General features: G+C 50.7%; 1 protein-coding gene across 1 annotated transcript in view; it reads left to right on the top strand.

Annotated features, from left to right (window-relative positions):
- The window catches only part of gpr176 (G protein-coupled receptor 176), a 100,802-nt gene extending 85,726 nt beyond the window's left edge, over positions 1-15,076 (top strand). The window contains exon 3 of the mRNA XM_072485080.1: positions 11,549-15,076. Within this exon, the coding sequence (XP_072341181.1) occupies positions 11,549-12,671 (1,123 nt within the window). The 3' untranslated portion in view covers positions 12,672-15,076. The remainder of the gene's footprint in view (positions 1-11,548) is intronic.
- The last annotated feature ends 6,033 nt before the right edge of the window (positions 15,077-21,109 follow it).

The following is a 21,109-nucleotide window of genomic DNA, read 5'->3' as shown; positions in this document are numbered from 1 at the left end:
AGAAAGATAGACGGAATGGGAAAAAGAAGGCAGCAGCAGCAGCCCAGGATCGGGGGGGGGGGGGGAGAGGAGGAACCAGAAGGACTCTCAGGGTTGTTAATCTATACTGTATGGTATGTATAGGTCGTTGCTACAGATAATTATATATTGGACTGTTAAATTATATTTTTGGAGTGTTACTTGTGACAAGGCAGTTGCCAATTAGGGCTAGTTTTCATTTTTGTTATTTATTATTTATTCATTTTTTGTTTATAAAATAGGTCATTGTTATTTGTGTTGTTATAATATTGTGTAAAGGATGCACAATGTACTGTGTTTGTTGACCAAGAATTTTCAATAAAATATTTAATAAAAAAAAAGAGAATCGTGAACAAGGGGTGGGGTTCTCTGAGCGTCCGCGCCGAAATCGCGCTTGCCGCCGGGGTGGAAAATGGGGTGTCAGACCTGCGATCGGGTCCGATGTCTTCACGCAATTCTCCGCAGACCGGAGAATCGCCACCAATCGCGCGCGCAAAGAGGCCTTGAAAGAGCCCCCCGCAGCTATTCTCCGCCGGCAACTGGCCGAGTTCCCGCCGGCGTGGTTCACTCATAGTTCCACTTGGCGGCACTCGGAGTGACGACTGCGGACATAGTCTGCGGCCACCCTGGTGGGGGGCGGGGGGTTCCGTCACTGGAGGGGGCCTCCAGGACAGCCAGGCTCGCAGTCGGGGGCCACCGATCGGCGGGCGGGCGGGATCTTGGGAGGGGGGGAGGGCCAATATTGTCGGGGCCGGCCCTCTGTATGGGTCCGCCATGTTGCGCGTGGCTGCCACCACAGACCGCCGCAGCCGCATGCATGGACGGAAGTGCAGGGCCACGTATCAGCAGCCGGAGCTGCGTGGACTACTCCAGGGCCTTGCTAGCCCCCTTCAAAACGGAGAATCACTCTGGAATTTCTAGAAAAAAGTCCAGTGATTCGCGCCCGTTTCTTCATTATCAGAGAATTCCACTCAAGGACTCCCAAGTCCCTTTGTGCTTCTGATTTCCGAAGCATTTCCCCATTTAGAAAATAGTCTATGCCTAAATTCCACCTTCCAAGTGCATAACCTCACACTTTTCCACATTGTATTTCATCTGCCGCTTCATTGACCACTCTCCTAGCTTGTCCAAGTCCTTCTGCAGCCCCCTTGCTTCCTCAATACTACCTGTCCCTCTACAGATCTTTGTATCATCTGCAAACGTAGCAACAGTGCCTTCAGTACCTTCTTCCAGATCATTAATGTATATTGTGAAAAGTTGTGGTCCCAGCACAGACCCCTGAGGCACACCACTAGTCACCGGCTGACATCCTCAAAAATACCCCTTTATCCCCACTCTCTGCCTTCTGCCAGTCAGCCAATCCTCTATCACTGCACTCACCTCTGCCCCCTGGAGCTCTGGCATCCCACTAGTGTCTTCCACCGTGAAGACTGATGCAAAGTAACTATTCAGTTTGTCTTCCATTTCTTTGTTTCCTATTATTACTTCTCCAGCCACATTTTCCAGTGGTCCAATGCATATTTTTGCCTCTCTCTTACCTTTTATATATTTTATACTACTAGCTAGCTTGCACTCATACTTCATCTTCTCTCCCCTTATTGCATTTTTAGTTGTCCTCTGCTTGCTTTTAAAGGCTTCCGAATCCTCTGGCTTCTCACTAATCCTTGCCACTTTGTCTGCTTTTTCTTTTATGCTGTCCTTGACTTCCCTCATCAGCCATGGATGCCTTGTCCTCCCCTTAGCATATTTCCTCCTTGGGATGAATTTCTGCTGTGCCTCCCAAATAACCCCCCAAAACTCCTGCCATTGCAGTTCCACTGTCTTCCCTGCTAGGCTCCTTTTCCAATAAACTGTGGCCAGCTCCTCCCTCATGTCTTTGTAGTTACCCTTATTTAATTGTAATACCGTTACATCTGATTCCAGCTTCTCACTCTCAAACTGCAGGGTAAATTCTATCATATTGTGGTCACTGCTCCCTAAGGGTTCCTTCACCTTAATTCCCCTCATCAAGTCTGCCTCATTACACATCACCAAATCCAAAATTGACTGTTCCCTAGTGGGTTATGAATTGAGTGCCATTCAGTGGCAGACTCATGCATTGCAATGCTTCAGTCATACAAGACCTTTATTACAACAACTATGTGGGTTTCCGAGAGTAAGCAATTTGTGAGACTAAGAAAAGGGACAAAATGTACAGTACTCCAGCGGCAGCCACCTCGTTTGCGTCTTCACCTTCCATTTTTAAAAATTACTTTATCAGAGTTCCAAAGCCAGAGCTCAGAGTGTGGACAGGGGCAAACCCCTAATCCAGCTCCTTGCCTGCTCCAAAAACCAATTCAAATTCAATCCAATTCATAGTCTTCACAAGAGAGACATACCAGATCCAGGCATTACACCTGACCTCACGCTCATCTTAGCCAAAAGGCCGAGGAAGTCTCTGCATTGCAATGCTGACTAAATTGCCACAGTTGGCTTGTCAGGAAGTGTCAGGGAGCTGATTAGGCAACTTGAAGTCAACTTCATCCTTAGAATGCACCTTCACTCCCCAGCTCCCCTGTGCTGTGAATTAAATGAGCCTTCTAACTTGAACAGCCAGCCACCCAGACACTAATCCCTGATAGCCTGGCCTCCATATCCAATGGCCTTGAACCTCCAGAAACCTCACCCTCTGGCTTCAAAGTACAGCCTGAGTGTGGGGCTCATTCTGATTGCACTCACCCCCGCCGTGTGTTTGTGTCGCCTGGCACCCCACCCATGAACCTCATGGTCGCTTCTGTTCTGACCTTGTGGATTCAGCTGGGGGGGGGGGGGGGGCGGAGGGGGGGGGGGGAGCAGGGGGAGTCCCTGCAGGAGGGCTCATTAATAATATGCTAATGTATTTAAATTAAGTTCATGACCTTCCCTGCCAGGATTGTCATTACGTCACCAGCGAGGGACCTGGAAAATCAGAAAATGTGACCTCACCAGTGAGAATCGCGTTTCCCAATTCGCGACTTACTTTGCACCCGTGTCCCCGTTCTCGCTGACGGCTAAAACAAGCTGAAAATTGCTCGCATAATTCTTATGCAGCAATACTGGGGGAAGAATCTGTGACATGATTTAGCTGTAGGAATAAAAGTAACAGGTGTACTCCCTTAAATCAACAGTCTAATTGCCATCACATCGCTTGTTCTATTTTTGATCTCTCGTAAGTCTGTAAGCAAGGTTCAGATTAGTAGCATGTTGTTATTTTGTGGCTAATCATAGAATGGTTACAGCATGGAAGAAGGCCATTTGGCCTATCTCTCCCATGCTGGCTCTTTGTGAGATCAACTCAGCTCATCCTACTTCCCAACCTTCTCCTCGTAGCTTTTCCATGTTTTTCTTCAGGCACCTGTGGATCCTAACCATTTGCTGCCATTGGTTTATTTGCCAATCACCAGCAATTAGTGTCCCCTGCTTCTCAACCCCTTCCACCCCGATACCTACTCTGTACAAACCTTTCATGACTTTGAATGCAAACTGATGTGTTGGGTGTTCTGGATCACAAACAGGTCACCAACACTGGAAGTGGTGCAACTCTATTTTATTATAAGGTTAACTGTATTAACATACTTGAACTGTGGGTAAATGCAATACCAGTTTTAACTGTTGACCCTTGCCGAGTCCTAACCAGGTGATGCACTCAGCACATGGTGAATGTCTGTGTTGCAGGCTGTGAGCTTTGTGCTCCGAGCTGGCTGCTACTAGAATGAGTGGGAACTCTCCTGTCCCCTGTCTTTATAGTGTGTGTGCTCTCACTGGCGATTGGCTGCGGTGTTGTGTATGCTGATTGGTCCCACTGCATGTCCATCAGTGTGTGTGTGTGTGTCTGCACCATGATATACTGGTGTATATTATGACATCCCCCCTTTTATATAAAGAACATGTGCCTGCGTGACAATAAATATCGTGCAGTGAATGTACCTGACTATGTGTGCGCGTGTTATTTACATGACTATGTACATGAGGCTAATCTATTTACCTGGGAAGGTGCCTGGTGCAGAGAAATAGGGTGTCACACCAACAACAAAATGAACATTATATACAAACTACTGGAACGATGAAACAGGATAACAGGACAGATCAAAGAGTCCAACATTGTAAAACTCATAAGTCAAGTCTCTGAGGTGGGCGACAAATTCTGGTTGACCGCCTCAAGGGTGGGTCAGGAGCCACCGGCTGAGGAACGGGCTGGGCCATGGCAGAGTGAGGAAGATGCAGAGTATTCGGAATCTCCACATAGTCCAGGTTGGGGACAACAGGAGTGCGTGGCACCGGTGGAGGATCACGTAGCGAGCGTGGAATGAGATGAAGGGCACGCCGATTGCGGCGGCGAATGGAACCATCTGGCAGACGAACCAGGAACCAGCGGGGAGACACCCGCCGAAGAACCACAGCAGTTGCAGACCAGCCACACTCTGGAAGATGGATGCGGACGTTATCATCCGGCACCAAAGCAGGGAGATCAGTCGCCCGAGCGCCATGCGCCACCTTGTATTGTGCACGAGACTGTTGCATCCGCTGAAGGACCGGAACGTGGTCGAGGTCTGGGACGTGAATGGACGGCACCGTGGTCCTGAGGGTGCGACCCATGAGCAGCTGGGCTGGCGACAGGCCCGTGGAGAGTGGGGCCGAAAGATAGGCCAGCAAGGTGAGGTTGAAGTCGGATCCTGCATCGGCAGCCTTGCAGAAGAGCCGTTTGACGATGTGGACGCCCTTTTCCGCTTTGCCATTGGATTGGGGGTGCAGGGGACTGGATGTCACATGCACAAAGTTGTACCTGCTGGCAAAGGTGGACCATTCCTGGCTCGCGAAGCAGGGGCCATTGTCCGACATCACAGTGAGTGGGATGCCGTGACGAGCAAAGGTCTCCTTGCAGGCACGAATGACCGCCGATGATGTGATGTCGTGCAGGCGTACGACCTCCGGGTAGTTCGAAAAATAGTCTACAATTAGAACATAGTCCCTGCCGAACGCATGGAACAGGTCAACGCCTACCTTCAGGAGAACACCATCGACTACTGCCAGATCATCTCTGATATTGTAGAACTGCAGGCATTGGCCCTTGAGCCACCCTTCCGTCATGTGGCGCATGACACGCTGTAGTAGGGGGTCAGCCGCAGTCTCGCGGCGAATGTGGATAAGGCGTTCATCCGTGGCCGGCAGATTGGAGGCCGTGAAGGCCACAAGGGTGTCAACCTGGCATACAAACCCCTCTGGGTCACACGGGGTGTTGACTGTCCTGGACAGAGCATTGGCTATGATCAGGTCCTTGCCCGGGGTGTATAGGAGCTGGAAATCGTACCGTCGGAGTTTAAGCAGAATGCGCTGGAGGCAAGGGGTCATATCATTCAGATCTTTTTGTATAATGTTGACCAGCGGGCGATGGTGGGTCTCGACAGTGAATTGGGGGAGGCCGTACACGTAATCATGAAATTTGTCGACCCCAGTCAACAGGCCCAGGCACTCCTTTTCGATCTGCACGTAGTGCTGTTCCATGGGGGTCATGGCACGGGACGCATATGCAACGGGGGCCCATGATGAGGCCTCATCGCGTTGCAGGAGCACCGCCCCAATGCCGGATTGACTGGCATCCGTTGAAATTTTTGTTTCCTTCGTGGGATCAAAAAATGCCAATACCGGGGCCGTGGTAAGCTTGGCCTTAAGCTCCTCCCATTCGCGCTTGTGGGTGGGAAGCCATTGGAAGTCTGTTGTTTTCCTGACCAGGTTCCGGAGAGCTGTGGTATGGGAGATGAGGTTGGGGATGAACTTCCCCAGGAAGTTGTCCATGCCCAAAGATCAGAGGACCGCCTTCTTATCCGCTGGCTTCTACATGGCCGTGATGGCTGCCACCTTGTCTGCATCCAGTCGCACACCCAACCGGGAGATGTGGTCCCCTAGGAACTTGAGTTCTGTCTGGCCGAAGGAACATTTGGCTCTGTTGAGGCGAAGGCCTTGGTCCCGTATTCGTTTGAAAACGCGCTGGAGGCGACTGATATGCTCCTGCGGGGTGGTGGACCAAATGATGATGTCGTCACCATAGACGCGCACACCCTCAATGCCCTCCATCATTTGCTCCATAATCCGGTGGAATACTTCTGATGCCGATATAATCCCAAATGGCATCCTGTTGTAGCAGTAGCTGCCAAACAGGGTATTAAAGGTACACAGCTTTCTGCTGGACCTGTCTAGTTGAATTTGCCAGAATCCTTTCGAGGCATCAAGTTCGGTGAAGATGTTGGCCCGAGCCATCTCGCACGTGATCTCCTCACGCTTGGGGATAGGGTAATGCTCCCTCATTATGTTGCGATTCAGATCCTTTGGGTCAATGCAGATCTGGAGCTCGCCGGAAGGCTTCTTTACGCACACCATGGAACTGACCCAGTCGGTTGGTTCCGTCACTCTGGAGAGCTCTCCTTGGTCCTGGAGGTCCTGCAGCTGCTGCTTGAGGCGGTCCTTGAGGAGTGCTGGGACTCTGCGAGATGCATGAACCACAGGCATGGCGTCTTGTTTGAGCAGGATTTTGTAAGTGTATGGAAGCGTGCCCATGCCTTCGAAAACGTCTCGGGGCTGGTCGATGATGGCATTGAGTTGCGCCCTGAAGTCCGCATCCTGGAAGGCAGACGTGTCCTCTGGAGAGAGAGTGTACTCGTTGAACGAGGTTTAGGAGTTTGCACGCCTGTGCGCCTAGCAGAGAGTCCCTCGAGGAGCCCACGAACTCGAAGGGATGGATGGTTTTTCGCGAGTTGTGCGTCACTTCGAGTTGGCATGAACCGGTAGCAGAAATGACGTTGCCATTGTAGTCCACTAGTTGGCAGGTCGACGGAAGAATGGTTGGTTTAACCCCAAGGGTCTGAAAGGCTGACCACGCTAGGAGATTAGCGGAAGCACCAGTGTCCAGGCGGAATTGTATCTGGGATCGGTTGACCGTCAGGGTGGCACACCACTCGTCGTCTGGATCAATGCTGAGCACCGACAGCGGCTGGTGGTTTTGATTCGGGGACAGCCTGTTCTTTGTTATAACAGTGACTCGAAAAGGCTCCCTCGGGTCCTCGGTGTCACTGATCTGCGGGAAGTTGGAATCGGACTCGGTGAACGTGGGTTGAATTGCCCGAACGTTCCTGCGAGGCTGGCTGAAGCGATGCGAATTGGCAGGCTGAGCTCCTCGACAGCAGGCAACATAGTGGCCAAGTCTGCCACATCGTAGGCATTGTCGAGATTTTGCAGGACATTGCCGCTTTAAATGGGCGGAGCCACAGTTGCCACACGGCGTGACGTCAGTACGCTCGTTGCGCCACCGCGCATGTGCGGTGCGGTCCTGCGTGGTGCGCGCCTGCGCATCACGTTCCTCCACGTCACCGTCCCCTCGTATGGCGCGTACAAGCGCGGGAGGCCGTGAAAAGCGCACGAAATGGCCGCCCTCATCCAGGCTGCAGCCTTGGAGGTGTTCAATTGTTTGGACCCGTTCCGCCTCGTGGGGACCTTGCCGCGCCGTTTCAGCCGCCTGTATGTGGGAGTACCGGCTGGTGGCATTTTCATGCAGGACACAGGTCTCGATGGCAGTCGCTAGGGTGAGTTGCTTAATTTTAAGGAGCTGCTGACGCAGGGCGTCCGACAGAACACCAAATACGATCTGGTCGCGTTTCATGAAGTAGTAGGTGGGCCCATAGCCGCAGGACTGCGCAAGGATGCGGAGGTGTGTTAAAAAGGATTGGAAAGGCTCATCCTTACCCTGCAAGCGCTGCTGGAACAGGTATCTCGCGAAGCTTTCATTGACCTCTATGCTGAAGTGGGTATCGAATTTGAGGAGAACCGTTTTGCACTTTGTCTTGTCCTCGTCGTCTGCGAATGTGAGGGAGTTGAAGATGTGGATGGCGTGTTGCCCGGCCGTGGAGAGGAGCAGAGCAATCTTCCTGGTGTCCGAGGCGTTCTCCCTGTCCGTGGCTTTGAGGAAGAGCTGGAAGCGCTGTTTGAAAATCTTCCAATTGACCCTGAGATTGCCGGCGATGCGGAGCGGCGGCGGAGGGTTGATGTTCTCCATACTTCAGGATGCCGGAATGCTGATTAGTTGCAGGTGGGTCTCAGAAGTGCTAGTATACAACCACTCCTTGTACCATGATGTGTTGGGTGTTCTGGATCACAAACAGGTCACCAACACTGGAAGTGGTGCAACTTTATTTTATTATAAGGTTAACTATATTAACATACTTGAACTGTGGGTAAATGCAATACTAGCTTTAACTGTTGACCCTTGCTTAGTCCTAACCATGTGATGCACTCAGCACATGGTGAATGTCTGTGTTGCAGGCTGTGAGCTCTGTGCTCCGAGCTGGCTGCTACTAGAATGAGCGGGAACTCTCCTGTCCCCTGTCTTTATAGTGCGTGTGCTCTCACTGGTGATTGGCTGAGGTGTTGTGTATGCTGATTGGTCCCATTGCATGTCCATCAGTGTGTGTGTGTGTGTGTCTGCACCATAATATACTGGTGTATATTATGACACAAACCTAGCATCTTATATACCAAATATCTCTTCTCTTCTCTTTTCTTTTATTTCTTGTGTTCTGCAGCCAACTCACTGTATGGTTGCTGAACCATCCTGTATTCAAAACCAGCACGATAGCAGCAACTTGTAACAATTGAGAAGTCTGTTTCAAAAATTGTTTTCTGTAATTCGATACTTTGGCTACGGACATGTAGTGGTAGCAAAGGTTTTTGCACAGTTAGATACCACAATATAGTCTGAAGTTTATCTCTGTGGGATAATGATCCTTGAATTGTATTTTGAAATCAAGCAAAAAGCACTCACAAGAGGAGACTTAATCACATGGACATCAGACAGAGACCAAGGCCAGGATTCTCCAATCCCACGGCCACGTTCTGAGGCGTGAAAAGTGGCGCGAGCCACTCCGGCGTCAGCGGGCCTCAAATGGCAGGTATCCACCCCTTCTGAGGGGGCTAGTAAGGCGCCGGAGTGCTGGCCGCGGCTCCGGTGCCCGAAAGCCGGCGTGCCACGGCCGGCGCGAGTTCGCGCATGCAAGTGGGTTCCCGTCTCCATGCCGCCCCCGGGCAATATGGCGAAGCCCTACAGGGGCCCGGCGCAGAGGAACATAGGCCCCCAAGGAACTAGCCCGCCCACCGATTGGTAGGCCCCCCCCCGCCCCCCCACCAGGACGGCCCCCGCAGACAGCACTCCGAGGTCCTGCCGGTGGGACCACACGTAACCCACGCCGGCGGGACTCGGCCGAACTCGGTGGGCACTTGGCCCGTCGAGGCCCTGAGAATCGCCGGAGAGGGGGGGGGCGCTTTTAACGGCCCCCGACCGGCATGGCGGTGATCCCGCGGGAGCCCGAGAATCGGCGGGCCGGAACTTAAACTCAACATCAGCTACGGAGAACGTGCAGACTCCACACAGACAGTGACCCAAGTCGCAAATCGATCCTAGGACCCTAGAGCTGTGAAGCAACCGTGCTATTTATGGCAGGGCGCCAGATTCACCTGCTTCCTGGGATGCTCCAGCAGCCCCAGCTGAGAATTCCGCTGGCGTAAATTGGTGCAAGTCCTCACAAACTGGGCCTGGCAGCTTGCACTCCAATGGGTGGCATGGAGGTGAGTACCCTCCCTACACTTGCCTCCAGGTGCCGAGGGAGGTCCTTCATGGGAGGTGGGGGTTGGGGGGGAAATTCTGTTGGGCGAGAGGCGCTCAGGTCGAGGGTCATCTACAGCTTTAACCCTTTTAAACTGTCTGTTAGCATGAAATGATGGTACAAGTATGCCCCTTAACATGGTGGAAACCTTTTGAACTGAGTTTTTACACTGTCAATTTCATTGCCCTATACCTTTTTCAAGTCTGTGCCTGCCTAGAAGCCTTAAAGCTTTGAACTGCATTATTTATGTTCAACTTCGCCACCATAGCCTTTTGATTGACAGATCCACGCAGTATCAAAGGAGGGATAATTGTTGTTTATTTGTGATAGGGTCCATTAACCCTGAGGAGCTGCTGTTTTTATAATTACAGTTTTTTAAAAAACAGGCTGTCTGTTTGTTCTGAAGACCTGAAAACCTTCCTGGAAAGACCAGCAATCTAGGTTGGCAGCTGGTTGGGAGGGGTGGAGGAGGGGCGGTTGGTGTGGGGTTGCTGCAGCATCATTCTGATATTGGGGCGCCCTTCCAATCTCTGAGGAGCAAGTCCCATCAGAGAGGTTAGGCCTTGTCCCTCTCAGGTCCAGGGAAAACTCAGATCCTCTTCAAAAAATTTACTACATGCCAAAGAATGGCAAAAAACCACTGATATTGTTTTTTCTAAGATTCTAAGTACCATCGCATGGAACGTCAGATTCGCTCCTAGTGCCAGCGGGAATCACTCCAGTTTTTCTATTGGTGGGGACGAACATTTCATTCGGGAGAATCACACCCAATAAGTCACCAACGTCATGGTGGCACAGTGGTTAGCACTGCTGCCCCACAGCACCAGGGACCTGGGTTCAATTCCAGCCTTGGGTGACAATGTGGTGTTCGCAAGTTCTCCCTGTGTCTGCGTGGGTTTCCTCCGGATGCTCCAGTTTCCTCCCTCAGTCCAAAGATGTACAGAGATATGCCAATCATGAGTGCAGTCAGAAAACACGTCTTCATGGAAAGGGTTTGAGAAGTGTGGAGCTCTCTCTGACAGAAAGAGGCAATTGCTCACTCAGTTGATCATTTTCAATCTGATAGATTTTTGCTAGACAAGGGTAAAGGAACATAGAGCTCAGACAGCTGAATGCAGTGAAGATATAGATCAGCCATGACCTGATCTTGACTGAATGGAGGAACATGCTTGAGGGTTTGAGTGACCCCCTCTGCACCTCTGTTCCTATGCAGACCAATCATATAGCCAACAATTTAACTTTCCACCAGAGGTTTCAAAGACCGAGTTTGAGTTGTTGATTTTCTCCAGGGACTCAATTTTCAAATGTTATTTTTCTTGAAAGCGATCACCCTAATCAGAGAAGAGCAGAATCAAAGAACAAGAATTGAAAATGTATTTGAAACACTTGCTGGTACTGCCATGAATTGTTGATCCATTCATCAAAGATTTGGTTCCTGTCAAAAAAAAAATGTGGACAATGTGATTCAGAGAGCCAGTTTCAGAGTGAATCACATTGGTGTGAAGTAGCAATTTAGAAGTGATTGTAACAAATAGCATAGAGGCACTGGGCTCGGAGATATAGGTAAGATATAGGTACGGAATTCCTGCCGAAAGTCAATGGACTTTTTGCTGCCACCCTAGATGTTCCAGGCGGAGATAGAAAATCCCAGTCATAGCTGGAAAGTTGATATGTAATGTAATAATCAAAGTGAACAGTAAATAGTGAGGGAAAATTATGAACTGTAAGTAAGTTTTACACTTGCAAGGAATACCAAAGGTGTCTGACGTGTGGCAAGACTTTTACTGCACATAAATTCAAAGAGATTGAAAGAGGTAGAGAGATTTGTGCATTCATTGATTGTTCTTTTCTCTCTCTAATTACAGGTATTACTCTGTCTTGTATCCTTTAGAAAGGAAGATCTCGGATACAAAATCCCGGGACTTGGTGATCTACATTTGGATTCATGCAGTTTTAGCAAGTGTTCCAGTTTTCGCAGTGACCAATGTTTCAGATGTCTATGCCATGTCCACGTGCAATAGTTCCTGGAGCTATTCCTTCGGGCACCTGGCTTATGTAATTGTATACAACATCACCACGGTGATTCTGCCCATTGCCGTGGTATTCTTGTTCATGATTCTGATCCGCAGAGCTCTCAGCGCCAGCCAGAAGAAGAAAGTAATCATTGCTGCTTTACGAACTCCGCAGAACACAATTTCAATTCCATATGTTTCCCAGCGGGAGGCAGAACTGCATGCTATGCTTCTCTCCATGGTGCTCATCTTCATTGTTTGTAGCGTCCCCTATATGGTTTTCGTGATTTACCGAACCATTCTTAACATCTCCGACATCTCTGTCTTTTTAATGCTGACGGCAGTCTGGCTGCCCAAGGTTTCGCTGCTCACTAACCCATTACTCTTTCTGACTGTTAATAAGTCCGTTCGGAAATGCTTAGTGGGGACTGTCATTCAGCTTCATCGTAGGTACAGTAGACGGAACATCGTAAGCTCTGGTGGCCTCACTGATGCCACTCTCGAGCCTGGGGTCCGTTCGGGTAGTCAGTTGCTTGAAATGTTTCACATCGGGCAGCAGCAGATCTTCAAACCCCCCGAGGAGGAGGACGATGAAAATGAGATTAAGTCACTTGCATCCACTGAGTGCCGACAGAAAGAAATAGCTACCACCAGTTTGGAGGTGGAACAGACTTTAGTGGAACAATTTGCCGCACACACTAACAATGACTCCGCTGCAGTCGGGGCAGCAGCAGCGGCATCTCCAGATTCAGACGCAATCTCTGACAAGTATGCAATGCAGTTTGGCTTTGGCCCATTCGAACTGCCTCCACAGTGGCTTTCTGAGACACGGAACAGCAAGAAAAGGCTCTTGCCTCCCTTGGGCAACACACCAGAAGAGCTCATTCAAACAACTGAAAAGCAGCCAAAGTTCAGAACAGACTGGAAGATAAGTCGGAACAATAAAGTCAGCATTTTTCCTAAAGTGGACTCTTAGTCTTTCGAATTAATCTAACAACAGTAGACGTTATTTTGGAAACTCAGCCCCATGGACCTCTATAGCACAGAGTATCATAGCAATGTCTATATCATGTGTGTCAAACTTTCATGAAAAAAATGAGGTATTGAATACAACATTCCTCTAAGTTCTGACGAGAAAGACTTGTACCCAGAGCTGTTGTTCATCTTCAGCTGAAAAGCTCTATTTACCGTATCTTCAGAACTGTGCACACAGTTCATATTTTGATGTGGAAGAATGAGTGGGTGGTCCTCTGATTGACATTGTTAAATCCCAAAAGGGAATGACCTACTAACTGTTCAAAAATTATTTATTTTCTTATACAATTTATATCGGAGTGCTGAAACATTTTTTTTTAAACTGGTTTTGGTCTTGTTTATCGTGACAGTGAGGGGGCAGACAGCAACTCTAGGCTACTGGTTACACATGAAACATACTTCGATGGCTGTCCTATCCCCTTTCCAGCTCGTCTTGCCCACAATCACACAGAGGAACCTGTCTATAATCATGTGAGGGCAGCAGTTTTGATTCTTCCAACTGCTTATCACAATTCAATCCTTTACATCAGTTTCTTTTTCTTTTTCTTTAAATTTAGAGTACCCAATTCATTTTTTTTTCAGGGCAATTTAGCGTGGCCAATCCACCTAGCTTGCACATCTTTTGGGTTGTGGGGGCAAAACCCACGCAAACTGGGGAGAATGTGCAAACGGACAGTGACCCAGAGCCGGGATCGAATCTGGGACCTTGGCGCCGTGAGGCCGCAGTGCTAACCACTGCGCCACCATGCTGCCCTAGCGGTTTCTTTTTAAATGATATTCTTGGATGTGGGCACTGCTGGCAGTTATTACCCACTCCTAGTTTCCCTGATGGGCATTCCTCTTGGTTTGCTTGCTGCCGTCGAGTGGCTTGCTGGGACACATCAGAGGCCAGTTCAGAGTCAATTGCATCAATGTGGAACTGGAGTCACCGAAAGGCCTAGCTGAGATGGCAGTTTTCCTTCCCGAAAGGAAGGATTACGAGGATTTTATGGCAAACCGACAGCTTCATGGTCACTCTTACTGATAGTACTTCTTTATTTCTAACTTTAAAAAAAAACTGAATTCAAATTCTCAAATTTCCATGCCGGCATTTGAGCTCCGTACAGGCTGCAAATTAATAGTTCAGGATTACTGTTGCGCCCCGTCTCCCCCCACCCCGGGCAACCCCGGACCCATCCCCACAACGCTACAACTCACCTGTTGTGGGGTCCACTGCGTCCCACCTGATAGGGGCGGGGCACTTCCAGGTCTGATCCCCAGAATGGGCAAAATGCCACCTGGGTATCTTGCCACTGCCACCCTGGCAGTGCCACCAGACTGGCACCTGGGTGGCACTCAGGGTGCCAGGTTGGCAGAGACAGTGACTGGGTGGCATCAGTAGTCCCAGGGTGCCACCCTGCTCAGAAACCAACCACCTGGGTGGCAAGAGTAGTCCCAGGGTGCCACCCTGCTCAGAAGCCAACCACCTGGGGTGATCCCCTCCCCACCCAAAGTGCCGTTCAGCCTAGTGACCAGTGCTAAACGGTGCCCAGCTGGGGTCTCCTCGGCGAGGCCGATAGATCCCGGGCGCTGGTTAGATCGGGTGTACGAATAGTTAAGTCAGCAGTTAACCTCACTTAACTATGGGGCGGGATCCAGATCGCGAAGTCTCGCGAGACCTCATTGGATCTCGTGGGGCTTTACGACCGTCAGGAATCCTGGAAGAGGCCTCTCGTGGGATTTCCCGGCTGCGTCCTGGAACGCGGTCGGTAAATCACGCCCTAGTTTTGTTGATGCACTGTGAAACTGACCGCTTTCTATTCCACCATTTCTGGAAACACAAACTTGACCATAATCTGGTCTGTCAAGTCACATTGGTAGCTGATCCTTTATGCAACCAGAAGAAGGGTGCAGATTGAACTTTACTGACCAGCTGAATGCTTTGGATCAATTTTCAACACTGAAGTGTTATCTTTTTATACAAAAAAATATCAGCAGTTTTTCATCATTCTACTTAGTGTATTGTATATTTGGTATGATAAACTCCACAAAGTATAAACGCTGCCATGATGTCATGTGGCCAGTATTTTTACTATAAAATAATGTAAAATTTAATATAAAATTTGTGCTCTACATTTGAAATTGTTAATCATTTATTTGTTTCTAATGTAAAAACATTTTTATTCTTTTTTTCTTGGCCGACATTGGTTGACCTGCACAGATTTTAACCAGTTTTTAGACAGCATGAATGTGTATGTTTCTAACGTTTTGTGATTTACATTTAGTATTGCTGTTAGACACACAGATAACTCTGTACCCTCACTGTAAGGCTCTTGGGTCTGGTGTGAAAATAAATTATTGACCTGGTGTTGTATTTTTGCAAATTGCACTTCCTAAACAAATCTGTGAATGTTATTTTATGTTTGAACCATTTTATAGTTTGAATTTTAGAGCGTGTTTCAGATTTGTGGATTCTTCCTGAAGACAATGAATGACTAAAAGCACTGCAGCCAGGCAGCCACAATGGATACATGCACTATTTAATCATCAGTCCTGGCTCCAACTTGCATTATATCCCATTCACACATCTCTCCTGTGCTCATTGGCTCCCAGATCAACATTGGAACAAAGGAAACAGGATCAGATGTAGGCTAATCGGCCCATTGAACCTGCTGCGCCATCCAACCAGATTATGGCTGACCTTCTACCTCAGTGCCATTTCCTGTACCATCCCCATAGCTTCGCTCCATCCTCTAACCGTGGCCCAAGACCCTTAATCCTGCCCTTATCCCGAATACTGGCCTCTCACCCTGAAACCCTCCTCCAATGCTCTATCCCCACCCCCAATCCCTAACCAAGCCCCAGTCCTCTAATCCCCTGCCAGTTCCCTATCCCACTAACCCTGAACCCAGTCCCCAAATTCTGCCTGTCCCCTAACCCACCCCCATTCTGTAACCCTGCAATGCCTCAGTTTAAAATTCTCATCCTTGTATTCATATTCCTCAATGGCGTTTCTACTCCCTATTTCTATAACCATCTCCATCCCTACAACCCTCAATAATCTCTGTCCTGACTGATGGGGGGGGGGAGGGCGGGGAAGCGAGGATTGTTTCCCGCGCTGAGAACGGAGGGGGGAGGGGGAGAGCCTGTGGATGGGGAGCGGGAGAGGAGGGTGTCCCACACAATGGGAGGAGTCGAAGGGGAGGCGTGAGTGGCCGGGGTCAGCAGGAGCCAGCTGACTTGCGGAAGTGCAATGGGGGAGTAAACCAGCTAGGATGGGTCCTAGCTGAGGGGGGGGGGGGGGGGGGGGGTAAATCGAGTTGCTGCTAATGTCAAGGAGGAGCTAGAGCTAGTGGGTGGGGGGGTCGTGACGGGGGTATGCCGCTGTGGGGAACGGGCTGGGTGTGGGGTGCGGGCGCGTGGCTGGCCGAGGAGGGGTCATGGCTAGTCGGCGGGGAGGGGGGCAGGTAGCCCCCTGATCCGGCTGATAACCTGGAATGTCAGGGGACTGAATGGGCCGGTTAAGCGGGCCCGCGTGTTCGCGCACGTGAAGGGGCTCAAGGCGGATGTGGTTATGCTCCAGGAGACACACCTGAAGGTGGCAGACCAGGTAAGACTGAGGAAAGGGTGGGTAGGTCAGGTGTTTCACTCGGGGCTAGATGCCAAAAATCGAGGGGTGGCGATCTTGGTGGAAAAGAAGGTGTCATTCGAGGCGTCGAGCATTGTGGCAGATAATGGCGGTAGGTACATAATGGTAAGTGGTAAGTTGCAGGGCGAGAGGGTGGTACTGGTCAATGTGTATGCTCCGAACTGGGACGATGCGGGTTTTATGCGGCGTATGTTGGGTCGGATCCCAGACTTGGAAGTGGGGGGCCTGATAATGGGGGGAGACTTTAACACGGTGTTGGATCCGGCACTGGATCGCTCCAGGTCTAGGACGGGTAGGAAGCCGGCGGCGGCTAGAGTGTTGAGGGGACTTATGGACCAAATGGGAGGGGTGGACCCTTGGAGATTTGCAAGGCCGCGGGCTAGGGAATTTTCATTCTTCTCACATGTCCATAAGGCTTATTCTGGAATCGACTTTTTCATTTTGAGTAGGGCGCTGATAGCGAGAGTAGAGGATACCGAGTATTCGGCAATAGCCATTTCGGACCACGCCCCGCATTGGGTGGACTTGGAGATGGGGGAGGAGAGGGACCAGCGCCCGCTGTGGCGCTTGGAGGTGGGGCTGTTGGCGGATGAGGAGGTGAACGAGCGGGTCCGAGGAAGTATAGAGTGGTACTTGGAGACCAACGACAATGGGGAGGTCCGAGTGGGGATAGTATGGGAGGCACTGAAGGCGGTGGTGAGGGGAGAGCTGATCTCCATTAGGGACCACAAGGAGCGGAGGGAGCGGGGACAGAGGGAGCGGCTGGTAGGGGAGATGGTGAGGGTAGACAGGAGGTATGCAGAAGAGCCTGAAGAAGGTTTGTTGAGGAAGAGGCGCAGCCTCCAGGCCGAATTCGACCTGGTGACCACCAGGAAGGCGGAGGTGCAGTGGAGGAAGGCCCAGGGGCGGTCTACGAGTATGGGGAAAAGGCAAGCCGGATGCTGGCGCATCAGCTTCAGAAGCGGGAGGCAGCTAGGGAGATCGGGGGAGTTAAGGACAGGGGAGGGAGCGTGGTGCAGAGTGGGGTTGGCATCAATGGGGTCTTCAGGGACTTCTACGAGGAATTGTACGATCCGAGCCCCCACGGGAGGAGGGAGGGATGGGCCGTTTCCTGGATCAATTGAGGTTTCCAAAGGTGGAAGAGGGACTGGTGGCCCGATTGGGCTGGAGGAGCTGATCAGAGGGATAGGAAGCATGCAGGCGGGGAAGGCACTGGGGCCGGACGGTTTCCTGGTCGAGTTCTAGAAAAAATATATGGACCTGTTGGGCCCGCTGTTAGGACCTTTAATGAGGCAAGGGGGGGCTTTACCGCCGACGATGTCCCGGGCACTGATCTCCTTCATCCTGAAGCAGGACAAGGATCCCCTGCAATGTGGGTCTTACAGACTGATTTCCTTGCTAAATGTAGATGCCAAGGTGCTGGCGAAGGTCTTAGCCACGAGGATTGAGGATTGTGTGCCGCAGATCATCCATGCAGACCAGACAGGGTTTGTGAAGGGGAGACAGTTGAACGCGAATGTTCGGAGGCTTTTGAACGTTATCATGATGCTGGTGAGGGAGGGGGAGGCGGAGATAGTGGTGGCGATGGACGCTGAGAAAGTCTTCGATAGGGTAGAGTGGGGGTACCTGTGGGAGGTGCTGAAGGGGTTTGGGGAGGGGTTTGCCAGGTGGGTTAGGCTATTGTATGAGGTCCTGATGGCGAGTGTGGCCACAAATAGGAGGAGTTCCGAGTACTTTTGGTTGCACCGAGGGACGAGACAGGGGTGTCCCCTGTCCCCCCTGCTCTTCACACTGGCGATTGAACCCCTGGCTATGGCACTGAGAGAGTCGAGGAACTGGAGGGGGTTGGTGCGGGGTGGGGAGGAGCATAGGGTGTCGCTTTATGCGGACGACCTGCTGCTGTATGTGGCGGACTCGGTGGGAGGAATGCCGGAGGTAATGAGGATCCTTAGGGAATTTGGGGACTTTTCGGTGTACAACCTCAATATGGGGAAGAGCGAGCTGTTCGTAGTTCAGCTAGGGGACCAGGAGAGAGGGATTGGTGAGCTCCCACTAAAAAGGGCGGAGATGGAGCTGGGGGGCCCTGCATAGGCTTAACTTTACAAGGCTGGTGGAGCAAATGGAGGAGGAGTTCAAGAGGTGGGACGCGTTGCCGCTGTCCTTGGCGGGTAGGGTGCAGTCAATCAAAATGATGGTGCTCCCAAGGTTTTTTTTCCTGTTCCAGTGCCTCCCCGTGTTTATCCCGAAGGCTTTTTTCAGGCGGGTTAACAGGAGTATAATGGGGTTTGTGTGGGCACGAGGGATTCCGAGGGTGAGAAGGGTGTTCCTGGAGCGGAGTAGAGATAGGAGGGGGCTGGCGCTGGCCAACTTCTGTGGGCACTACTGGGCCGCCAATGCGACGATGGTGCGCAAGTGGGTGATGGAGGGGGCTGCATGGAAGAGGCTGGAGACGGCGTCTTGTGAGGGTACGAGTCTGGGGGCGCTGGCAACGGTGCCGCTGCCGCTCCCTCCAAGGAGGTATACCACGAGCCCGGTGGTGGTGGCTGCCTTCAAACTTTGGGGGCAGTGGAGGCGGCATAGGGGGGAAGTTGGGGCCTCGGCGTGGACCCCATTATGGGGGAACCACTGGTTCGCCCCAGGAAGAACAGGTGGAGGGTTTTCGGGGTGGCACAGGGCAGGGATACGAAAGTTGGGGGACCTGTTTGTGGACGGGAAGTTCGCGAGCTTGGGTGAGCTGGAGAAGAAGTACGGGGAACACCTTCAGGTACTTACAGGTAAGGGCGTTTGCGAGACGGCAGGTGATGGAATTCCTGCGGTTACTGCCATACACAGTACAGGACAGGGTGCTCTCAGGGGGGTGGGTGGGAGTGGGGAAGATCTCGGAAACTTACCAGGTGATGCAGGAGGAGGTGGAGGCCTCGGTGGTGGAGTTGAAAGGTAAGGGAGGAGGAGTTGGGAGAGGAGATCGAAGAGGGGACGTGGGCAGATGACCTAGGGAGGGTGAATTTTTACTCTTGGTGCGCGAGGCTCAGCCTCATACAGTTTAAGGTGCTGCACAGGGCACACATGACCGGGACAAGGATGGGCCGGTTCTTTGGGGGTGAGGCCAGGTGTGTTAGGTACTCAGGGAGCCCAGCAAATCACACCCATATGTTCTGGGCATGCCGAGCCCTGGAGGAATTTTGGAAGTGCGTAGCGAGGATGGTGTCGAGGGTGGTAGGATCCAGGGTCAGACCGGGCTGGTGGCTCGCAATATTTGGGGTGGCAGAGGAGCCGGGAGTGCAGGAGGCGAAAGAGGCCAGAATTCTGGCCTCTGCGTCCCTGGTAGCCCGGCAAAGGATTCTCCTTCAGTGGAAAGATGCGAGGCCCCCAAGCGTGGAATCCTGGATCAGCGATATGGCAGGGTTCATTAAATTGGAGAGGGTGAAATTCGCCTTGAGAGGGTCGGTGCAAGAGTTCTTTAGGGGGTGGCAACCGTTCTTAGACTTTCTGGCAGAACGATAGACATTGGTCAATGGCAGCAGCAGCTCGGGGTGGGGGGGGGGGGGGTGGGGGGTAACTTTATTTTTGTTTATGTTATTTACACTGGAAGGTCTGAGGGGGTGTATACACCTGTTGTGTTTAGTCGGGGTGTTAATGTTAATTTATTATTTATGTACGGGGGGGGAGGGGTTTGGGGGGTTGCTTTTTTAGATTGTGTTTTGCACTTAGCCCTGTTGGGTTCTTTTTTCTTTCTCATTTTGTTATTGATATTTTATTAAATTATTTTAAAAAAATAATAATCTCTGTCCTTCAGTTCTGGTCTCTTGCCAAACCCTGATTTGTTTAGCCCCCTAACATTGGCGATTGTGGATTCAGCTGCCTAGGCCCTTAAGCTCTGGATTTTCTTCCTGCAACCTCTACATCACCCCTTAAATCCTTATCTCATTAACCAAGCTTTTGATCACTTATCCTAATATCTCATTATGAGCTTATCAAATATTGATGGTGTTCTTGCTAATATGTATACTCATTTAAATATATGTTTATGTAAATAGTTATGGCATCAGCCTGCGATACTGTATTCATGGGAATGGAAACAAGGTAGAAAAGTTTGTATCCCACCTCTGTCGCCATGTTGCAATATGTCTTTGTGGACTAATATAAAGGAAGCTGAAGGCCAGTGTAGAGGTTGAACACGGGACTCGAATGGAGGTTTCCTCTTTCTACTGCTACATGTCCTGTTTACTGTGCAGGCTAACAAAGATGGCTGCATGATGTGACATTGCATCACTCCTTGCGATGACAGAAATATTTACATAAACATATATTTAAGCGAGTATCCTCCTGGTATCATGCCCTAAGAGGGCATTGACCACCATGGATTTCCATTGGATTGGTCCATGATTATGCTTGGCAAAGGCAGCGGTTTGTCATTGTCTTCTGCAGACCAGGCAACTCTTGTGCTGCTCCTGCTCATACCCCCTGCCATGTTGGAAGGGTTTACAGGCTGATAATCAACTTGTTTGGCCTTGATGGACACACCTGTGTCCATCAAGGCCTGAAGTAGGACCCTGAACCCAGAGCTTCTGGTCCAGTGGTAGGGTTGCTACCCACTGCACCACAAGATTGCCACTTAAATACGGAGATGTATGCAGCAAAAACAACCCCGGAGTGTTGTGATATTGCGCTTGCTAATTTGTTAAAGTGATTATATAAATGCAATTGTTGTCATCACTTCTTCTTCCAGGACCAGTCTCTCTGCTACAGTT

This window comes from Scyliorhinus torazame, chromosome 2 (assembly GCF_047496885.1).
Source record: "Scyliorhinus torazame isolate Kashiwa2021f chromosome 2, sScyTor2.1, whole genome shotgun sequence".
Lineage (NCBI taxonomy): Eukaryota > Metazoa > Chordata > Chondrichthyes > Carcharhiniformes > Scyliorhinidae > Scyliorhinus > Scyliorhinus torazame.
The sequence above is the reverse complement of the archived record's forward strand: the minus strand, read 5'-3'. Positions and strand labels throughout refer to the sequence as shown.